Below are 20270 nucleotides of genomic sequence, written 5' to 3'. Positions count from 1 at the left end.
ACCCTCAGAGGTCGTTTGACCGGCCCATGAGCCGCCCCCGAACCAAGCTGCCCACTCGCGCGCTGCACTAAAGTGGCGCAGCGAGGCATGGGGACTCACTTCTGTGGCGCTGGAAATTGCACCTGCGCATGTGCAATCGCGGGCACGCTCACTCACGCGCATGCATGATCCAGCCCACAGAGGGATCTCCACGGGACCAATCTGGCCCAGGCAAGATAAACCTTCCTGACCCATGCTCTGACCTTTGAGGGTGTCTGAAAGCTTGTCTCGTCCACCCAGAGACCTAGCTACTGTCTTGCCTCCTCCTGTCTGTGGAGGGATTCACCCCCCCCCCGCCCAACCAATGCATTTTAATTTAAATGTCTATAAGGCACAAATTTCATTCAGTAGATCCAGGTGTTAATTGTTTTCGTTTTAAGCCAAACCGCATTACATTCCAGTAGGGAATGAGGGAGGGGAATTTCCCCCAAGAATCAGAACTGTAGAGTTGGAAGAGACCACAAGGGTCATCTAGTCCAACCCCCTGCAATGCAGCAATCTTTTCCCCAGTGTGAGGCTCGACCCCATGACCCAGAGATTAAGAGTCTCATGCTCTACCATCTGAGCTATCGTCCTATTTCATTCTTTGTTTAATGTATTTATATCTAACATTTCTCCCTAGTTGGCATTCAAGGCACCTTCCAACATTTTAGAAGTGTCATTGTAATAAATACAAAGCAATAAAAATAAACTAGGTAAGAACAATAATTAAAACACATAAATTAAAACAAATTTAAAATCAGCATTCAAATATGGTTTGACCTGATGACAGCCCAATACAGAAAATGGGGAAGAAACAAGTGATTAAAAAAAAAGTGTGTGGATGGGAAAGTAGTTTATTAACCATCATAAATCAGAGAATATCATATCATAAAATTAAAGCTGCTGGATTGTAATTGTTGCTAGTCGTACTTGCAGTGTAGAGGGTGGCTTTGCAAGCGTTTACTGCATTTTTTGTTATTGTTACTAAGAGAATCTTTGCCCCCTGGATCCATAGTTTGGCTAAGCCCAAACTACATGGATTTTGCAAGGATTTGCATCTCCAATGATGTATTATTATTATTTTAATTTTTTTATTATTTATTGAATTTATATACCACCCTATACCTGGAGGTCTCAGAGCAGTTCACAGAACAAGATCAAAATATATAAAAGCACAAAATATATAATAAAAATAAAAACAACAGCCCAATAACACCCCCCTAGAGACACACACCAAAAAACCCCCACATTTTAAAAGGGTATAGGAGGTCAATCAAATCAACCAAAGGCCTGGTTTAAAAAGATTGTTTTTGCCTGGTACCTAAAGGTGTATAATGAAGGCGCCAGGTGAACTTCCCTGGGGGAGCTTTCCACAGATGGGGAGCCAGTGCAGAGAAGGCCCGTTCTCGTGTTGCCACCCTCCAGACCTCTCGGGGAGGAAGCACACAAACAAGGGCCTCAGGAGATGATCTCAGGTTCCAGGTAAGCTCATATGGAAAGAGGCGTCCTTGAGGTATTGCGGTCCTGAGCCGTTTAAGGCTTTATAGGTCAAAACCAGCACTTTGAATTGGGCCCGGAAACAAATTGTTAGCCAGTGCTGTCGGACCGGGATCAATGTAATATTATATGCTCAAACAGTCTTGCTCCAGTGAGCAACCTGGCTGGTGAATTCTGCACTAGCTGAAGTTTCCGAACCATCTTCAGAGGTAACCCTGCGTATAAGACATTGCGTAATCTAGCCTTGAGGTTACCAGCGCACACATAACAGTAGTTAGACTATCTCTGTGCAGATAGGGGTGTAGCTGGGCCACCAACCTAAGCTGATGGAAGGCACTCTGGGCCACTGAGGCCACCTGAGCCTTGAGCAACAGCAAAGGATCTAGAAGTACCCCCAAGCTACAAACCTGCTCCTTCAGGGGAAGTGCAACCCCATGAAGAGCAGGCGATTTCCCACCCATCTGGTCTAGGGAACCACCCACTAACAGTGCCTCAATCTTATCTGGATTGGGTTTCAGTCTGTTGGCTCTCATCCAGTCCATTACCGAGGCAAAGTATGGTTTTTTCATTGTTATTTGTAAAGACATGAGAGCATTTCCTGCAAGTGGCTCACAAATATGAGGCAATTTTCCTTACTAGTAAAGTTTGTGGGAAATGTAGAAGAGCAAAATTACTCCCAGACACAGCATGATTCGCAAGCCCTGCTGGCTAGCATGGTGCTGCACAGACAACATCTGTGGAACTGAGTTGGTCCGGAGAGTGTCCGCAGTAAGATAGTATCGGCCAAAAAGTTGTTCAAGAAATGTGACAAGCTTTTGAGACTTCTGGAATTCTTCATCAGGAAGAGCCTGGCTGCTGGATCAGACCAGTAGCCCATGTAGTCCAGCATCCTGTTCTCACAGGGGCCAACCAGATGCCCATTATGGGAAGCCCACAAGCAGGACCTGAGAACAGAGCAACACTCTCCCCTCCTGCAGTTTGCTGCAGCTGGTATTCAGAGGCGTACTGCCTCCAACAGTGGATGAGAAACCTAAGAGGGATCCTGTTGGCTTAGGCCCATGGCCCACCTCGTCCAGCATCCTCCTCTCATGGTGGCCAACCAGATGCAGAGAAATGTGCAAGTAGGGCCTGAGCACAAGAGCACTCTCCCTCATGTTGTCTCCAGCAATTTCTATTCGAAAGCATTGTTGCCGCTGACCATGGGAGCACAGTACAGCCCCCATGGCTAGTAGTAGTAGTAGTAGTAGTAGTAATAGTAATAATAATAATAATAATAATAATAATAATAATAATAATAATAATAAATTTATTATTATTTATACCCCGCCCATCTGGCTGGGTCCCCCAAGCCACTCTGGGCGGCTTCCAACAAAACACTAAAATACAATAACCTATTAAACATTAAAAGCTTCCCTAAACAGGGCTGCCTTTAGATGTCTTAAAAGTTTGGTAGTTATTTTTCTCTTTGACAACTGGTGGGAGGGCGTTCCACAGGGCGGGCGCCACTACTGAGAAGGCCCTCTGCCTGGTTCCCTGTAACTTGGCTTCTTGCAGCGAGGGAACCGCCAGAAGGCCCTTGGCGCTGGACCTCAGTGTCTGGGCAGAACGATGGAGCTGGTAGTAGTTGTAGTTGTTGCTAGCCTTATTCTCCTCTATGATTCTCTTTAAATCCATCCAAGCTGGTGCCCTTCACTGCCTCCTGCAGGAGGGAGTTCCATAGTTCAGATGTGCGCTGCATGAACTTATTCAAGCAGGAGCTCTGGGGAACTTGGGACCTTCAGCTGTTTATGTGACTTCTTTTGGTTGGCCCCAATGCAGACAGATACCCAGCTGTGGGCTGCTGAAATAAGGAAGTTTGCTACTTCCTTCTTCCCTTAAACAACTCACAAACCTCTCCCACTTCACACACCCTTTAATGCCAGCGCCATGCACTTGGGGTGATTTGCTTCTCCAATCTGAGCTTATGAGAAAGAAGAGAGGAAGCCACCACAGGAAGTGCCAGAGGGTGCAGCCGCTAGTAGCCACACATGCAGCAGCAGCCCTGCAGCCGCCATCCTCGGGATGCCGCCATTGCTGCCCTGTGCCTCCATCTCACTGGCACGTTTCCCCTGCGCCAGAGCAGGCAGCTGAATTCCCTAACAGAGCAGTGTGTGTGTGTGTGTGCGCGCGCGCGTGCACGCCCAGCCCCCTGCAGTTCCCCCTTCCCTGCAGCATTCGGTCCTCTGGAACAGCACATTGGCTGGCGAGCGGGAGAGCAGCTGCTCTGACCCTCTAATTAACATGCGCACCTGCTCCTGGCACCCTTTTGTCTGCCCAGCAGATGCCCTGCTTTCCTTTTTTCCTTCCCCCTCCCCTTCTTCCCCTCCTCCTTCTCTTTCTGTTATGCCCACTTTTCACTGGGCCTGGCTCATGCCATCTCATTAACTTGAAATGTCCTCGGATTCTCACAAACACAAGGACCCCAAACAATGGGAGCTCGGGAGTTTGTGGAGCTGGAGGAGGAAGGGGTAGGCTGCTGGCTGCCTCCTTCCTTTGCTCTCTCCATTTGCATGAAGGACATTTGGGGGTTTGGTTTCCTTGCTCCCTCTGGATCAGCTGGTTCTGCTGACCTACTTCCTGCCTTGGTCTCCCACTTGGTGTTTTTGCTGCCCCTCCCCGGGGTTTTTTATTGATATCATCTGGACACATTTTGGCCTCCCAGGTCTTCAAAGTGTTGAATGTGGACCACCCAAAGCCGAGCAGTTTTGAAGCCCCATAATAGCAACAGTGCAAGGACACAGAGGGAGCTGCGCTTGCGTCAAGTCAAACCATCGTTATTTCAGCCCATTCCTTCCAACGCTGACCGGCAGCAGTATCTGTCAGGGGTCTTTTCAGGCAGGGAGACTTTCCCAGCCCTCCCTGGAGATGCTGCAAGGGGTTGATCCTGTAGAGCCTTGAGCAATCTTAAGTTGCAAATCACCAGCATGGTTCTGGGTGGGTAGAGGAGGTTTTAGTGGGTGGGGGCATCTTTTACCCTCCAGATGTTGCAGGACGATGGCTCCAAATCATCACTCCTGGCCATAGACCACACTGGCTGTGGGGCTAAATTGGCGGGTATCAGTTTTGCCTGAAATGCCTCCAGCACCCCACGCGGTGATCTGTGGGTGGCAGCGGGGAAAGCTCTTGGCACTCACCCTGCAGCTGCCCTAGGAGAATGGGCTGTGCCTCAAAAGGCTGCCCTTCCATGTTGTGGCAGTTTTGCTACATCCCATCCCCCTGTGTAAAGTGCTGCTTATTCTCCATGAATGCAAGAGCGGGCTGGGGCTGAAGCCAGCTGCAGTCCTCTTTGTGCAGGATGGCAGAGTTGTGGCAAAGTTAGATGGCGGGTGCAGGGAGTTGAGACCGGTGAGGAGAAGGAGAGAGAGAGAGAGAGGAGGGAACTTTCCCTCCCTCTCTCTTTCCAGAATCCAGACACAGGGCGCTTCTTAATAATAATCGCCATCATTGTAATCAAAGGGATATTCCCAAGACAGCTCCTGTCAACACCTGGCTAGCACAAACCCACCTGTCTCCTGGCCCTTTGTTTGGGCATCTGTGGCACAGGATGGGCCTTCATTTGCCGCCTTTGAACTCTTTGGGTTGTTCATGTAACCAGCCTTGTGGAAGAAAAGGAAAAGAAAGAGGGGAATTATGGTACACAGGACACCTTTTCTCTGTTTTCTCCCTACCATACAGGCAGAGTTTCACTTGGAAAGGGCCAAGTTCAGCCTCTGAACCAGAATTGGCTTCTATGTCCTGAATCCGGTGGATTTATTTATTATCTTTTTATTGCATTTTTATCCCACCTTCTTCCCTTCAAAGGGCTCAAGCTGGTGTACGTGGGTCTCCCCCCCCCCCTATATTATCCTCACAACAGCCTGACCCTCCCATCCATCTTCTTAAGTTGTGGGGTGTTAGGCTAAAGCTGAGAGAGGAGCCCACAGTGTTCCTGCCATGTTGTCCATTGCTCTCTTGGGGCAAGAGAGCCTTGTAGTGTAGTTCTGTTATGCCAGCATTGCAGGCAGGAATGCTGTGTTTCGAAGAGAGTTGCTCAGAACAGCCCAGCAGTGTAGTCCACTTTTAAGTGTTCCAGGCCAGAGGCAGGAATATTAAATTGCCCCATTCAGACCAAACCAAGCGCTTGAATTGCTTGGAGAGGCCTCGTACTGGTGGTGATGGTGGTTGTTTAATACAATTTATACCCTGTCCTTCCTCCTCAAGGAGCCCAGAGTGGCAAACAGATAAACCATTTAAAACCAAAGCAAAAGCATTCTAAAAACAACTTCAGTTAAAAAATGTTCTTTTTATTATTAGCATGAGGCTTCCTGGAGCAGCTGTCTTCCGCCTCCTAATGGCCGGGGCAAGCAGGAATATTTTCAATTTCCTCCTGAAAAGCTTATAATGATGGAGACAGCTGCACCCCACTAGGGCGGGCATTTTGCAGCTGGGGAGCCATCACTGAAAAGGCCCAGTCACAGGTCAGCACCAACTAAGCAGCTCCCAACAAGCCCTCACTAGACAATCGTAGGGTCCAAGGTGGTTGGTACTTGGGAAAGTGCTTGCACACAGACTGGGTGCTCTTTTTAAAAAACATTCGGAACTTAAAATAAATCTCTTTTTTTTTGCACATGATGTAATGCCCACGTTAGAGATGGGGGCTCTGGAGTGTTTCTCCATCCTCCCACCCACACCAGGGATAATGCTGCAATGGTTATATTGCAGGGCTGTGCTCGACTCTCCAGAATTCCAGCCCACATCACCTCTGCAGCCCTCTGCAGGAAAAGAAACTGCCACCTTTTTGCTAGGCTATCCTTAAAATACCTTCCTTTCCCCAAAGCACTAAAACTTGGGGCCGCAAGAAAGATTCGAGCTGCACAGGATTTTGCTGCTGAAAGACTTTCTCCTGGTTTAAAAGAATGATTGTAGCTTCCTGGAATCTCAGAGCATCCTTTCCATGGAATACTCACATCTGCAAATCCGCCCATATGTGTTTGTGTCACATGCTGCCTTGTTTTGTTTAGGGTCTCTCTCTTTTATTAACGAGCTGGCCCTTTTGGCTTCTGGTAACAGATGGCTCTGCCAGTGACCACTTGATGGATGGGTGTGTTTGCTGCTAGGATGTCTCTATTTTTTTGAAAGAAAGAGAGAAAATAAAAATGTGGCGCTTTCACACTGAGATAATCTGGCATATGTTGCATTTAGGGGGAGAGCCTTGTTTCCTGCCTTTTTAGCTGTAGGTAACAACTTTTGGAAGGGAGCTTATAGTTGAAGAGAACGGCGAAGCAGTTGTCTCGAGGGTTGTGCACCCAATAGGGGTGGGGGCATTAGTAAGGGTGCTGCTTCACTTGTTGACAAGCGCAGAGTGGGTCCCTCGCTCTTTGACTTCCATTGCATAAGAACGTAAGAACGGCCTGCTGGATCAGGACAATGGCCCATCTAGTCCAGCAGCAAAAAAGGGTGTGATTTCTCAGGGATGGCTCTTTGATCTTTGGAGCTGCCTCTTTGAAGGCTGGGAGATTTATAGCTCCCTCGGTGACTCTGGGAGGAGTTGGGGCAGGTGGTTCGTGGGCATTGGGGGGGTGGGAGTGTATGGCCAGGGTGTGAAAGTGGTGCCTAAGGTGCATGTGAAAAAAGGGTTCCCATGGGCTGTGGAAGGCTTGGACAGTTGATGGATTGCTTGTGATTCTCCAGCTCAGGTCTTTGCAGGAGCTGAGGGTAGTTTGTGATTTAAAAACCCAGGGGATTGAGTTTCACTTCTGTGGGAAGCCTGCCTTTATCTTGTGCAGTGACCCCTGTCTCTTGTCATAACATCAGAATCCAGGAGTCATTCAGTGAAATTGATTTGCAGGAAGTCTGGGGGCAAGTGCAAATTGTGAGATGGCTGCTTTCCGCAGGACATAAGGGCCAGTAGTTGTTAAAAGGGGGCTGGACAAAATTCAAGGAGGGGGACACATTTATTCACAGCTATGAGCTATGACAGCTCAGTGGAACCTCCACATTCCAAGGCAGTCTACCTCCAAGTATAAGTTACTGGGCCGGTGGGAAGCAAAGAAGCCTGTTGAGTTTCTGCCCTGTCTGAGGACTCCCTAGAAGCATCTGTCTAGCCACTGTGGGAGACGAGAAGCAGGGGGCTTTTAATGGAATCTGGCAGGGCTGTTAAGAATTTACAGCCTTGAGGCCCTGCCCTCCTTCTTTCTTCTTCTTGTGTCCCCAGTAACAGTTTATTCAGCTGTTTTTAAATCTGTTGCTTCCCACCTAGAACCTTTTGAATGGGATGGGCTATAAATCCAAGAGAAACCCACAAATGTGTGACAAGAGGTAACAAAAAGCCTGTTGTGGCCCTGCGGAATATACAGGTTACCTGTCCTGTCCTGGAAATGAGAGGGCATTTTTTTCAGGTGGCAGGGGTCAATTGCAGACATGGGCTGCAGGAGGTGATAGTTTGGGGGCACAACCCCTTCCCCGTCATGCAGAATGCTGGGAGGGGTTGAATCAGCCCCACCAGCCAGTTGCCCTGAGCATTGTATGGATTGCTGAGGTACCTGAAACATGTTGGGAAAAGTCTCCTGGAAGACCTCCTACTACCAGTTGAGTATTCATTGCTAGATCCTGGATATGGCCAAAGGCGCCCCCCCCCCAGCACCCTGTATTCACAGTGGGTGTCCAAATGCCTATTATGGGAAGCCCACAGGCAAGACCTGAGCACACAGCAACTTTCCCCACTTGTGATTCTCAACAACTGGTATTCAGAGCTAGACTGCTCCTGGGGATGGAGGTTCTGCTCTTATGGTAGACCTCTTATGGTAGACCTTCACGTTGGCTAACCAGATGCCCCAATGGGAAGCAGTGTTAGATATATAAGTTAGGTGCCAATGGTCACCTTAAACCTAGTTTGTGGTCACTACAATGGAGTGCCTTACTTGTCAAAGAGTTGGACTAGATGTCCCTCGGGGTCCCTTCCAACACTACAACTCTACGATTCTATGATCACAGCTACATTGCTTGACTATAGCTTGCTCTACAACAATTCCTTTGTCCCAGTATACAAGGAGAAACACAACACAGCAGAAATGGTATTAACTATGGCCTAAGGCAAAGGTTTTTAAATTGTGGTTGCCAACCTTGTGCCCAGAAATCTCCACATAGTTGCAATTGGGCCCGCGCCAATAGCAAAATGCACCTCGGGAATTTCAAACACTGATGTGTTCTGAGTGCAACTGTAGTCTCCTCTGCTGTAGTTGGCATTCAGAGGCAATGGAGGTGCAATGTAACCATTGAGGTTTGCTGTTTTGGGTAAATGCTGCCATGCCACCACCCTCCTTAGTCCTGATGTGTCCCCTTCTTCCTCACTCTAGGTGCCCCAGCTCTCATGTGGGCAGCCGGTGCCACCTGCAGAACCCGTGTCTCAGCTACCCCTGCAAGAATGCGGGCACCTGCCAGCCCATCGTCCGTGGCAATGTGGCCGAGTATACCTGTGCCTGCCACCTAGGCTACACTGACAAGCTGTGCCTTACTCCCGAGGAGAACGCGTGCCTCAGCAGCCCCTGCCACAATGGAGGGAGCTGCGACCTGGTCACGCTGACGGAATACAAGTGCCGCTGCCCTCCAGGATGGTCAGGTAAGCGGGCAGCAAGTCTTTGAGCACCAGCAATCCCAGGTTATTATCAGTCCCAACTCAGTTGGGCTGCAGAATGTTTCTCTAAAGGAAGCTTGTGTTCTGTGTTTGCCCCTTTCCTAGGCAAAACGTGCCAGCAGGCAGACCCTTGCGCCTCCAACCCTTGTGCCAACAGTGGGCAGTGTGTGCCCTTCGAATCGACCTATGTGTGCAAGTGCCCATCGGGCTTCCATGGGGCCACGTGCAAGGAGGACACCAACGAGTGCAGCCGCTCCCCCGCCATCTGCAAGAACGGCGGCACCTGTGTCAACGAGGTGGGCTCCTACCAGTGCCACTGCAGGCAGGCCTACACAGGACAGAACTGCGAGCACCTTTACGTCCCCTGCAACCCCTCGCCTTGCCAGAATGGAGGCACCTGCCGGCAGACCGGAGACACCACCTACGAGTGCACGTGCCTGCCAGGTATGGATGGGGGCACTGCCCGGTTCTTGCTGGCTGCTTGAAGCTGCCTTTTCTCCTTGGCTTCTAGTGGCTGCGAGCCCTTGGTGGGGGTGGGTATGTAGGAAGCTGCCTTCTGCTGAGCCAGAGAATGGGGCTCCCACTGAGCTCCAGCCCTTCACCAGGGTGTTTGTGGAGAGGAGTTTCTAGTCCTCAAGAGTTCTGAACCAAAGCGCTGAATTAAATGGAAATACAGGAAGCTGCCCAATGCTGAGACATTGGTCCAACCAGCTCAGCATTGTCTACACTAATAGCAGCTCTTCAGGGTTTCAGGCAGGGAGCAATTCCTGCCCTACCTGGTTAATTCAGACCTTTGTTTAGAACCATGAGGGCCAGAATCCTCTCTTATTTTGCGGTGAGAGCTGTAGCTCAGTGCTCTGCATGCAGAAGGTCCCAGGTTCAACCCCCAGTACAATCTCCTTACCTTGGACCCTAGAGAGCTGCCACTCAGTGCGAAGGATATAAAGCTAGAATATTCCAATTGCCCAACTGCTATACGGCAGCTCTTTATGCCCTATGCAAACCACCTGGACCCAGAGCAAAGAGGGGCTTCTTTGCTCCCTCCAGCAAGCTACCCACTAGCAACCTGGCTACTAGTGGTCCTGTCCTGTGGCACCCAGGCTTGACATCTGCAGCTAGAGGTCCCTTAGATAGGTTTCCTCCACACCCAAAGTGCTGCTCAGTATCAGTGCAGTCCGTTTCCCAGGCAGCAATCAGATCCTTCCGTGTACCCAGGAGGGGCAGAGAGGGGTCAGTTATCGCAACAGGAGTGTGCTGCTGCTGGGCTCTTCAAAAACAAAGCCCTCTTCCCCTGTTGTTGTTTTTTCCATCCCAACTGCCTGCTAACTTTATCTAAGACCCCTATTGCTGCTGCTGCTGCTGCTGCTGCTGCTGCTGCTGCTGCTGCTGCTGTTAATGTGCTGCTTTGAGTTTGAAAGCATTGGTGCCTCTCCAGCTGATTAATTGCTTGGGACAGGCTCAAAAGGAGTTGCGAAGTGTCTTTGCTGCCTGATCCTTAGATTGGTCAATTGGGCTTCTTTGAAAGATTAATCAGTTTGGAGAGGCACAAGTTCAAAAAGTAACAAAGAAGAACGAATCAGGCTTCCTCTTATCTTAGCTGCCCTACTTTTTTAGTATTCACAAATGACTAATTTTTCTTTTTTTTCTTTTTGTCTGACCTGCTGCCTATTCTTTGCATTTCTTTTTTTTAACACTCAGTCCTCTTTCTGTGCCCCTTAACAGCAGCCAGAGAGGCAGCAATTTAACAGCTTTGTGGCGAATCAGATATTGGTCCATCTAGCTCCATACTGCCCATACTGACTGGCAGCAGCAGTGACTCTCCAGGATTTCAGGCAGGGGACATTATTTTTCCTCCAATCATGGTATCTTCATGACAAGAATAACTTCTTTGAGCTGTAGCTCAGTGGTAGAATACCTGCTTTACATGCAGAAGGTCCCAGGTTCAATCCCCAATTGGCACCTCCAGGCAAGGGCGGGGAAAGACTCCTCTTGAAACTTTGGAGTGCCACTGCCATCTGTGCAGACAATATGGAGCTAAGATGGCTTGTTGGTCTTACTTGTTCCTGTTTTATTCAGAACTATGAGGACTGGAATCTTAACTTTATTTTTAGGGGGAGGGCTGCTTTTTTGTGCAGAAGGCCCCAAATCCAACCCCCAGCAGCATCTCCAGGAGACTCCTCATGTGAAAACCTAGACTGTCACTATCATCCAGTGTAGGAAGGTCCTGGATAGAATGGGCCATTTGTCGTTACTCTTTAAAAGGCAGCTTCTATTGTACATATAGGAAGTAGGAGTTTGCTAAAAAAAAAAAAAAATGCAGCCCGCAGTCAAAACAGCTGTTGCTTCACTTCTAGGGGTGTTTGTGTGTGTGTCTTTTTGCAGAACCTGCTTCTCCAGCTCCTTCACTGTATACTCTCAAGTATATTGCTTTCACCCTGAGTTGAGGACACAGGGTGGCAGCTGGAGAAATCTGTGTCGATGAAGAGCAGAGAAGGAGGGTTCCTTGATCAAACAAGATCCTGTCTTTTCCCTCCTCCTCCTCCTCCTCTTCTATTTTTGAGGGTGGGAGATCCTTTCTGTGTGGAAATGAGCAAGGCTCTGGGTCCATTGCTGTGTCACGTTAAAGCCTTCAGACTTTGATGGAGCTGGTTTCTCGGGAGGAGGCAGAGTATGCATCCAAATGCCGGCCGGCTGGGAAATCACAAGTGGAGGAGAGCGCTGCTCCCGCTCTTGTGCCTGAGTCCTTCTTGTGTTCTTCCCTTCGGGGGTGTCTGGTTGGCCACGGGGAGAACAGAAGTCTAGGCGAGGTACACCATTGGCCAGACCCAGCCACAGCAGGGCTCTTCTTAGGTTCCTGTCGCAGAAATGGACCCCTTGTTTTGGGCTGCAAATGTCAGGATGCTAGGAGGACTTCCTTGCACATGGGGTGGGGGGGGGGGAGAGAGAGAGAGAGCGGCAGGAGCAGGAAGAGAAAAGCAGGTTACATCATGGACGGCAAAGGGAGCTAAAAGGAGGTGAAGCGGGCAGGGCCCTTCCGCTATAAAACCCTGTGGTTGGCGGAGTCTGTGTGGCACCAGTCCCATTCTCTACCCCCACCCCCAATTGCAGTGCAGTTCCTTCCTTTCTGGGCCCTGTTTTCCTGCTGTGCTGAATGGAAGGACACCAGGCGATGGAGCCTCCAGCACTGGAATCTCCCACACACTTCATATTGCATTCTCTCCCCGCGATTATTATACAGCTCCTCTCTTGTGAGCTTAGGTAGAAACAGGTTGCTGTGGCCAGATACTTACACAGCTTTTCTGCAAAGTCTTGTACCCGGGGGCTCGCTACTCTGGCTTCACAATAAAAGTGAACGTAAACATAGTCTTACGCAAATTCAGGCGTGTTGGTTCCTCCAGGGTGCAGCAGTTAAGTTTCTGGAAAAAACCAAACAAATGGTGATGCTCCAAGAACAAATGTGAGCTGAGCCTTTGACCCTCCAGATTGTTGTTGATCTACAGCTACCTTCCTCTGGTAGGGATCAAGACCTCCTGCTGAGAGAGAAAAAGGGGGAGTCCCATTAGTAGGGTCACCACATGTCTGGAGAGCGAGGGGTGGCACCCAGTTCACCGTGTGCTGTATTTGAACCAGCAAGGTTCAAGCCCCTGGCCCCCAAGAGAAGATACAAGCAAGCTTGTGTTCTTTTAGAACGGACTTCTTCATACAGCACATAGTTATGACTGTGGAACTCACCCCCCACAAGGAGGAGTGATGGCCAACTAGGATGGTTTAAAATAGGTTTAGACAAACTCATAAAGGAGAGTTTACTAGGCATGCTGGCGATGCTCTGCCTCCATATTTGGAAGCAATAAATGCTTCTGAATAGCTGTTGCTGGAATGTTTGGGAGGGCAGGGTTGCTGTTGTGCTCTGGTAGAGGGTTTCCCAAAAGAGTCACCTGACTGGTGATTGTCTATACTACGCTGGGCCCTCTTTGGCCTGATCCGGCAGGCTCTTCTTAAGTTCTTAAGCAAGCATGGAGGCTCCAAATCCAATATATAAGATAATTTTCCAGTATTTTTTTTTTTAATGGGGCACCCATATTTTCTGAGACTGGATGGCATTTCACGTCAAGTCAGATTGACAGCATCTCTTGAGGTTTTCCAGCAAGCTGAGCAATTTTGCATCCTCTGCCATTAAGTAACAGAGCCTGCTGTTTCTCCTCCATTGTCAGAGGGGGCTAAAAACCAGGTCTGACACACGTTTTCTTCCTTTCCCCTTTTTCTTTGCCTACCTTCAAACACCTGGCAGGTTTTGCTGGTCAGAACTGTGAGGAAAATCTCAATGACTGCCCAGGGAACAACTGCAAGAATGGAGGGACCTGTGTGGACGGGGTGAACACCTACAACTGTCAGTGCCCCCCTGAATGGACAGGTAGGGAATGAAGGCCAATATCCTTGGGTGGGGGACAAGGGGAAGGTGAGGGTTTGGCTCCAGGGAGGGTCATGGTTTGAAGACTGGCTCAGCTGCACCCTTCCAATCCATTCTCTGTTCATAGGGAGCACGTAAGATGCCAAGATTTTAATGTACTTTCAGACCTTTACAGATTTATGTTGAAAGTTATGCATTATGAAATACGCAATACAGTTGTACCTCAAGTTGAATGTGCTTCGGGTTGAGCACGTTCGAGTTGCGCTCCACAGCAACCAGGAAGTAACGGAGCGCATTACTTCCAGGTTTCCCCGCTCGCGCATGCGCACACACTCAAAATGATGTCACGCGCATGTGCAGAAGCGGCAAAACGTGACCCGCAGACGCGTCTTACGTTCCGTTCGGGATGCGAACGGGGCTCCTAACTGATCCCGTTCACATCCCGAGGTACCACTGTATTAGTGTTGTTATTGCCATTTTATTAGCCTTAGCTACAACTATTATTGGTGTTGCTCTTGCTACCATTAATAATGTTGCTGGGGCTTATCCCACATTACACCTCCTCAAAGTAAGCCTATTAAAATTAGTGAATTTGACTCGCTCAGGTCACCCAAATTTTAGTAGGTCAGCTCTGCATAGGACTTAGCTGTAAACAATCCACTCTTACAATTATCACGATTGTTACTGAGGACCTTGTGTTATATGAGTTAAATAAGTTTGCTGTCTTTTGACAATGAGGGCAAAGATAATTTCCAACTCATCTCTTTACTCCGCCCCACTGCTATTCCTGCGTTGCAGGGGCTGGACTAGATGACCACCCCTTGGGTCCCTTCCAACTCTTCCAATTCTATGATTCTGTGAACCTCTTCCAGGCCAGTACTGTGCAGAGGACGTGGACGAGTGCCAACTGATCCCCAATGCTTGCCAGAACGGGGGCACGTGCCACAACACCCATGGCAGCTACAACTGCGTCTGTGTCAATGGCTGGACAGGCGAGGACTGCAGCGAGAACATTGACGACTGTGCCAACGCTGCCTGCTTCGTGGGAGCCACCTGCCATGATCGTGTGGCTTCTTTCTACTGCGAGTGCCCTCATGGACGGACAGGTGCGGATCAAGGGAGCTGAATGCAAGGTCCCAGCTCCCTCCCCTGTTGGTACACGAGACCAGGGGTGCCACTTTGGGATGGGTGGCCCTGGGACTTTTGAGAGAGGGAGGGTCGGAGCCCCCCTGCAAGTATTCTTCTCTAAGCACCTGTGCCCGTTTTCTTGCAGGTCTGCTGTGCCACCTCAATGATGCTTGCATCAGCAACCCCTGCAATGATGGGTCCAACTGCGACACCAACCCAGTCACTGGCAAGGCCATCTGCACCTGCCCCTCTGGCTACATGGGGCCTGCCTGCAACCAGGATGTGGATGAATGCTCGCTTGGTAAGTGGGCACAGGGAGGACTTGGCAGGGAGAAATACCAGTGGAAAGGGTCCTGCGTAGTCTGTTTTGGCCTGAAACCCAATGTAATACAGTCAGCACACAGGAAATAAAGAAAGCATGCCTCACACAAGGACTTCAGAACAAAGCAGATAGCAAAATGCAAAATAACAACAACAACAACAACAACAACAACTGTAATCTGGAGTTAGAATCGTAGAGTTTGAAGGGATCCTCAGGGTCATCTAGCCCAACCCCCTGCAATGCTGGAAACCCTGCTGACAGAGTTACTCGCTGAAAATGCTCTCTTGGTTTCAGGTGTTGGTTTTTCCTCACCGATAGAAATTTAGCTGCCATTGATGCCACTGTTTGTTTTTATCTTCCATTCAATTTTTAACGTAAAGTTGAACTGACCTTGGTCAGCAAAGGGGCCAAATTTATTCTGCTGTGAAACTCCAGTTTAGTAATTGCAGGACAGATATACATTGTTTTGTGGATTCCAGCTCCTGATAGTTAACAGGGGCATAATACCTTGAAGGAAAGAGGGGAGCCAGCATACCTGCTGCCTCACAGCACTTGGGATATGGAAGGGCATTGAATCTGCCCAGAGTTAACACTCTGCATTATTTAGCAACATTTGGACCCCCCCCAAAATAGGGAGCTAGCTAGAGCAGGTCATCATAAGAAATACCCAAGGATTACAGTGGGATCCTGAAACCCAGCTCAGGAGACTACATGCAAACAGAGAGTTTGGGGAAGGACAAGGCCAGGAAAGGTGCAGGCTGGGAGGTCCCGATCCATGGCCACCACCCCCAGTCATGCTCTGTTTCTTCCTTTGGGAGCTACTGCTTCTCTTCACTGTGTTTTTTGTGTGTGTGTGTGTGTTCAATTTGGATTTGATTTAATATTTGTTTGCTGCTTTCTGGGAAGTGGGGGGGGAGCACAATGGCAGTGCCAAGCTCAGAGCACTCACAACAACAACCGTGTTACAAATGAGCAAACAATATTTCTTGTATTGAAAAACTCACGACAGCATATAGATAAAGCAAAGGCGTAGTAAAGAATTAACACAGTTCACTACAAACTCGGAAGACCAGTAATGCTAATATAGAATGTTGATTATGTCTTTTTAATGGTTCTGAACCCAACAGGTGCCAACCCCTGTGAGCATGCAGGGAAGTGCCTCAACACAGAGGGCTCCTTCGAATGCCAGTGCCAGCAAGGCTACTCTGGCCCCCGCTGTGAGATTGATGTGAATGAGTGCTCCTCAAACCCCTGCCAGAATGATGCCACCTGTCTGGACCAGATTGGGGTCTTTCACTGTATTTGCATGCCAGGTGAGTGCCCAGTTCTACGTACCACCCAGGAGGTATCTCCAGCAGTGTGCCCTCTAGGTGTTGTTGAACTCTCAGCTCCCTTTATTATTCACTTACACACATACACACACACTGCCCTGAAGGAGTTCAAGGTGGCATGCATGGTTCTTCCTCTGCTCCTCATTTAATTCAACAACCCTGTGAGGTTAGGCTTAAGCTAAGAGGCGGTGACTGGCTCCCAAGTTCCTGTCTGGAAAGCCTTTGTGGCCAAGTTGGGGGGTGGGGGATTTTAACCCTGATCTCTCCCAGGTCCTAGTCAACACTCTTAACCACTGCATCAAACCTGACTCTCAGCATAGCCAGTGCTTGTGAATGATGCTGGGAGCTGGTGGTCCAGCAGCAGCTGCAGGTCACCACATTGACAGCCTCTGTTACAACATATTTGTATGTCAGTTTGTGCCTAGGAGAGCTGATGCCTAGGAGAGAGGTGGTGTCTGGGCATATTCTGCTTTGACGTTTGCCACACCTGGACTTCTCCTACCAATGAAGTAAAGCCATAGGGTTGGTGCAGCTACTGAAAAGGCCCTGTCTCTTGTTGCCATAAGCTGTGCCTCCCTCTAGGGTGGGACCATAGAGAAAGGACATTTCCTTCTGATCTTAGGAAGAGGGGCAGGTGGGAACCCCATGAAACAGATCAGCATGCTCTTTGAGATCTGGGAGAGACTCGGTTTGTGTGGGCTGCCTTTACACTCTTGAGTAACTTGTAAGAGAGCTGCCTCCTAAAACACAGGGTGCTTTGGTCTTGGGATGCCTGGGTTTTAGGAAGTTTAAGAGGGAAACAAGCAAGCTGCTTTGACCCTAGCCTGGATGCACAGGCTCAGAGCCTTTTAAAAAGTAATTGCCTTGGTGCACCCGAGATCCCCTCCCTTCTGGACTGCAGGATTAAGTGGGAGGATGGAAGGTGGCAGCAATTACCATAGAGTAAAACCCATTGGCAACACTGCAGGGCTGTTGTGTTGCAGCTGGTCAAGGAAGGGGGTGGGAGAGCCTCGCTTAGGCGCGCGCGCGCGCGCGCGCGCACACACACACACACACACGTATCACATCCTGAACAAGAGCAGTCCTGATATGTGTTGATGCACTGCAACATTTTGCTGCCACCAAAATGCAGGAGAAAGTGGCTAAGCAGAGTCAGGAGTCTCTCCTCCACCATAAACCAAAGGAGGAGCTGGCCTTGCCAGCTTGAGCCATTTGCTGCTGGCTCTCTGAGGCACGGACCTTTTTCTGCTATAGGTGTGCTGTCCTCTCAGCATGCATCAGGGGAGCTCCTTTAGGCTTACCTTTTCTTTCCTTGTCGGGAAACTCCTTTCAGGCTACGAGGGCATCTACTGCGAGATCAACACGGACGAGTGCGCCAGCAGCCCCTGCCTGCACAACGGGAACTGTGTGGACAAGATCAATGAGTTTGCCTGCGAGTGCCCCAGAGGTACTACTGGAGCGGGGTGGGGTGGGGATGGAGGGGCATCGATCTCTCCGCCTTCAGTGCAAAGCCTTTGTAGTGAGAGCGGAGCTGCAGTTAATCCACCACCCAGAGGCAAACCTTGCCGGCAGGTTTGAAATATGCTCAGAGTGGGCAGCTCGGGGGAAATTGGATGCTTCTCCTCTGATGTCTCTTAATTCTGGCAGTTCCAAGGGGCTCCACGCCTGCTTTTGAGGTGGAGGAATGTGGTGTTGAGAAGTGGGTTGCCCTGTCTTTGAAGGAGTGTTGGGGGGGGCCCTGCCACTGCTGTTAGCCGTGGTAAGTGAAGGAAACCTCTGAGTCCAGAGGTCCAGTTTACCTTTCAGGCAAGGGGTATCTCCTAGCCTTACCTAAAGAAGCCACCAGAGGCTGAACCCTGGGGTTTTGAACCTTGTGCATGCAAAGCAGAAGGCTCCATGCCACTGGTGGCTTTTTCCCCTAAAAAAGGAAGTAAGTCCTCATGATTCTAAATAAAGGGCAGGTTTAAACAGAAATCTGCCTTGCACAGACAGAATTTGCACTGTGTTCAGGACAGAAAGACACCCCCCCCCCGCATCAGAGGTGTTGTGTCTTTAAATGGTCAGAGGTGTTGTGCCAGTTGCTGAGGGGTGGCTAGCAAGGAAGTGCTATTGTGCTCAGGGCCCTGGTGTGCACGTCATGTGTGGATGAGAGGAGTGTGCACTGGGAAGCTTGGGAATCACCCAGGCACACTCATCATCAGGCAGACAGGACTGGTTCTGTTCTCTGCTCAGTGCCTGCCCTATGGAGAAACTAAGTTTATCATTTGGGGTGTGTGTGTGTGTGTGTGTGTGTGTGTGTGTGTAAAATTGCTTTGTCATTACAAGATTCCTAACAGCAAATATAATTTAGGGTAAGTAGTTGTGACCACAGGAAAAAACCAATGACCTCTGTGGATCCTGTTACCTTTTTAGAGGCTGCATTGACTCGGTAGTTTATTTCGCCTTCATGACGTTTCCTCTGTGTTATATTTGAACTTTTGCATGAGATGAAAACCAGAGATATAGCAGAATGCAACCGAGGTTTCACTCTCATTTCTGTGTTATTTGCAAACAGACATTTCTTCTGGAAGAAAGTAACACAGAGATACATGTTAAAACCTGCTCTACATTCCACTAGATTTCTAGAGGTGGCTTCTTCGCCATGTTAAAGCTCATATATAATGCAGGAATAAACAGTTAGGGAAACTTCAGGAAAATGGGATAAACTGTGCTGGGATTGCAGCCTTCTCTATATTCCTGGAAGTGGATTTACATCGTGTGAAAGCTCAAATATAACATGGAAACTAGCAGTTGGGGAAATGTCAGGAAAAGGGAATAGACCAGGCGTCAGCAGACTTTTTCAGCCATGGACCGGTCCACCGTCCCTCAGACCTTGTGGGGGGCTGGACTACATTTTGAAGGAAAAAAACGAACAAATTCCTATGCCCCACAAATAACCCAGAGATGCATTTTAAATAAAAGCACACATTCTACTCATGTAAAAACATGCTGATTCCCGGACCATCTGCAGGCCGGATTTAGAAGGCAGTTGGGCCATATCCGGTCCCTGGGCCTTAGTTTGCCTACCCATGGAATAGACTGTCATGTAAATGCAGCCAAAGTTATACCACACCAGCTGCACAACAAGCCTCTGTGCCACTTTTGCAGAATTAAGATGCTGAGGGTGGGGGTTAGGGGTTCTACCCTGTTGATTAGAAGGGGCCGCTACTTTGGGGGTTGTTATGCCCCATTCTGACACCCCCCCTTTTTTGTGCAACTCAGAACAGCAAATGCACACACCTCTCCTCTCAGCATAAAGAGACCTTCAAGCCCAGCTCTACTTCCTCCTTCATCTGGGAGACAGAATGAAAGCGAGGGAGCGAGAAACCGAGGATCAATTTAAATAATGGCAGGAACAAGATTTGCACTTATAAAGGCCCCCCTAGTTGGGGAATAAGTTGGTGAGGGGGAGCACTGGGAATCTGGGAGAGGCAGAATGAGAGGAAGGCTAGATGGATTTAAATGAGGTGTTGCAGTCCACAGGACGAGAGAATGGGGGAGAGGGCTGGATAATCCATGAAATGGGGCTTTGGGGGCTTTTTGAAGTTGAGAGGCCGGGCTTTCCGTCTCCTCCTCCTCCTCCTCCTCTGTAGATGTAAATAAGATGTTCTCAGGGAGAGCCAGTCCAGCGCCCATTCAGAACCCCAGGCAGCCGTCTCCATGGCAATGGAGAGTGAAGGCCCTGAAAAACTTGATTTGGGGGCTGAATGGAGGGGAAGCAGAGCCCCAGGGTACAGAAGGCTGGCACCCCAAGTGTTGACGTGGAATAGTTGCCACAGCAAGCCACAATTTACTAGCAAGAAGAGGATTTGAAGGTCCCCCTCCCCTTCAGCGTCTAGTTGGAAGAGTTTGTGTGTGTATGGAGGGGTGTGT

At 49.3% G+C, this 20270-nt stretch overlaps 1 protein-coding gene across 1 annotated transcript in view; it reads left to right on the top strand.

The window, feature by feature from the left end:
- Nucleotides 1-20270, top strand: part of NOTCH1 (notch receptor 1) — a 99644-nt gene that overhangs the window by 29342 nt on the left and 50032 nt on the right. Inside the window, exons 3-9 of the mRNA XM_081846864.1 lie at nucleotides 8892-9154; nucleotides 9275-9613; nucleotides 13458-13580; nucleotides 14450-14683; nucleotides 14851-15006; nucleotides 16155-16340; nucleotides 17692-17805. Coding sequence (XP_081702990.1) covers nucleotides 8892-9154; nucleotides 9275-9613; nucleotides 13458-13580; nucleotides 14450-14683; nucleotides 14851-15006; nucleotides 16155-16340; nucleotides 17692-17805 — 1415 coding nt within the window. The remainder of the gene's footprint in view (nucleotides 1-8891; nucleotides 9155-9274; nucleotides 9614-13457; nucleotides 13581-14449; nucleotides 14684-14850; nucleotides 15007-16154; nucleotides 16341-17691; nucleotides 17806-20270) is intronic.

Source organism: Podarcis erhardii (assembly GCF_964252035.2).
Source record: "Podarcis erhardii genome assembly, chromosome: Z".
Lineage (NCBI taxonomy): Eukaryota > Metazoa > Chordata > Lepidosauria > Squamata > Lacertidae > Podarcis > Podarcis erhardii.
This window is presented reverse-complemented; position numbering and strand designations above follow the sequence as displayed.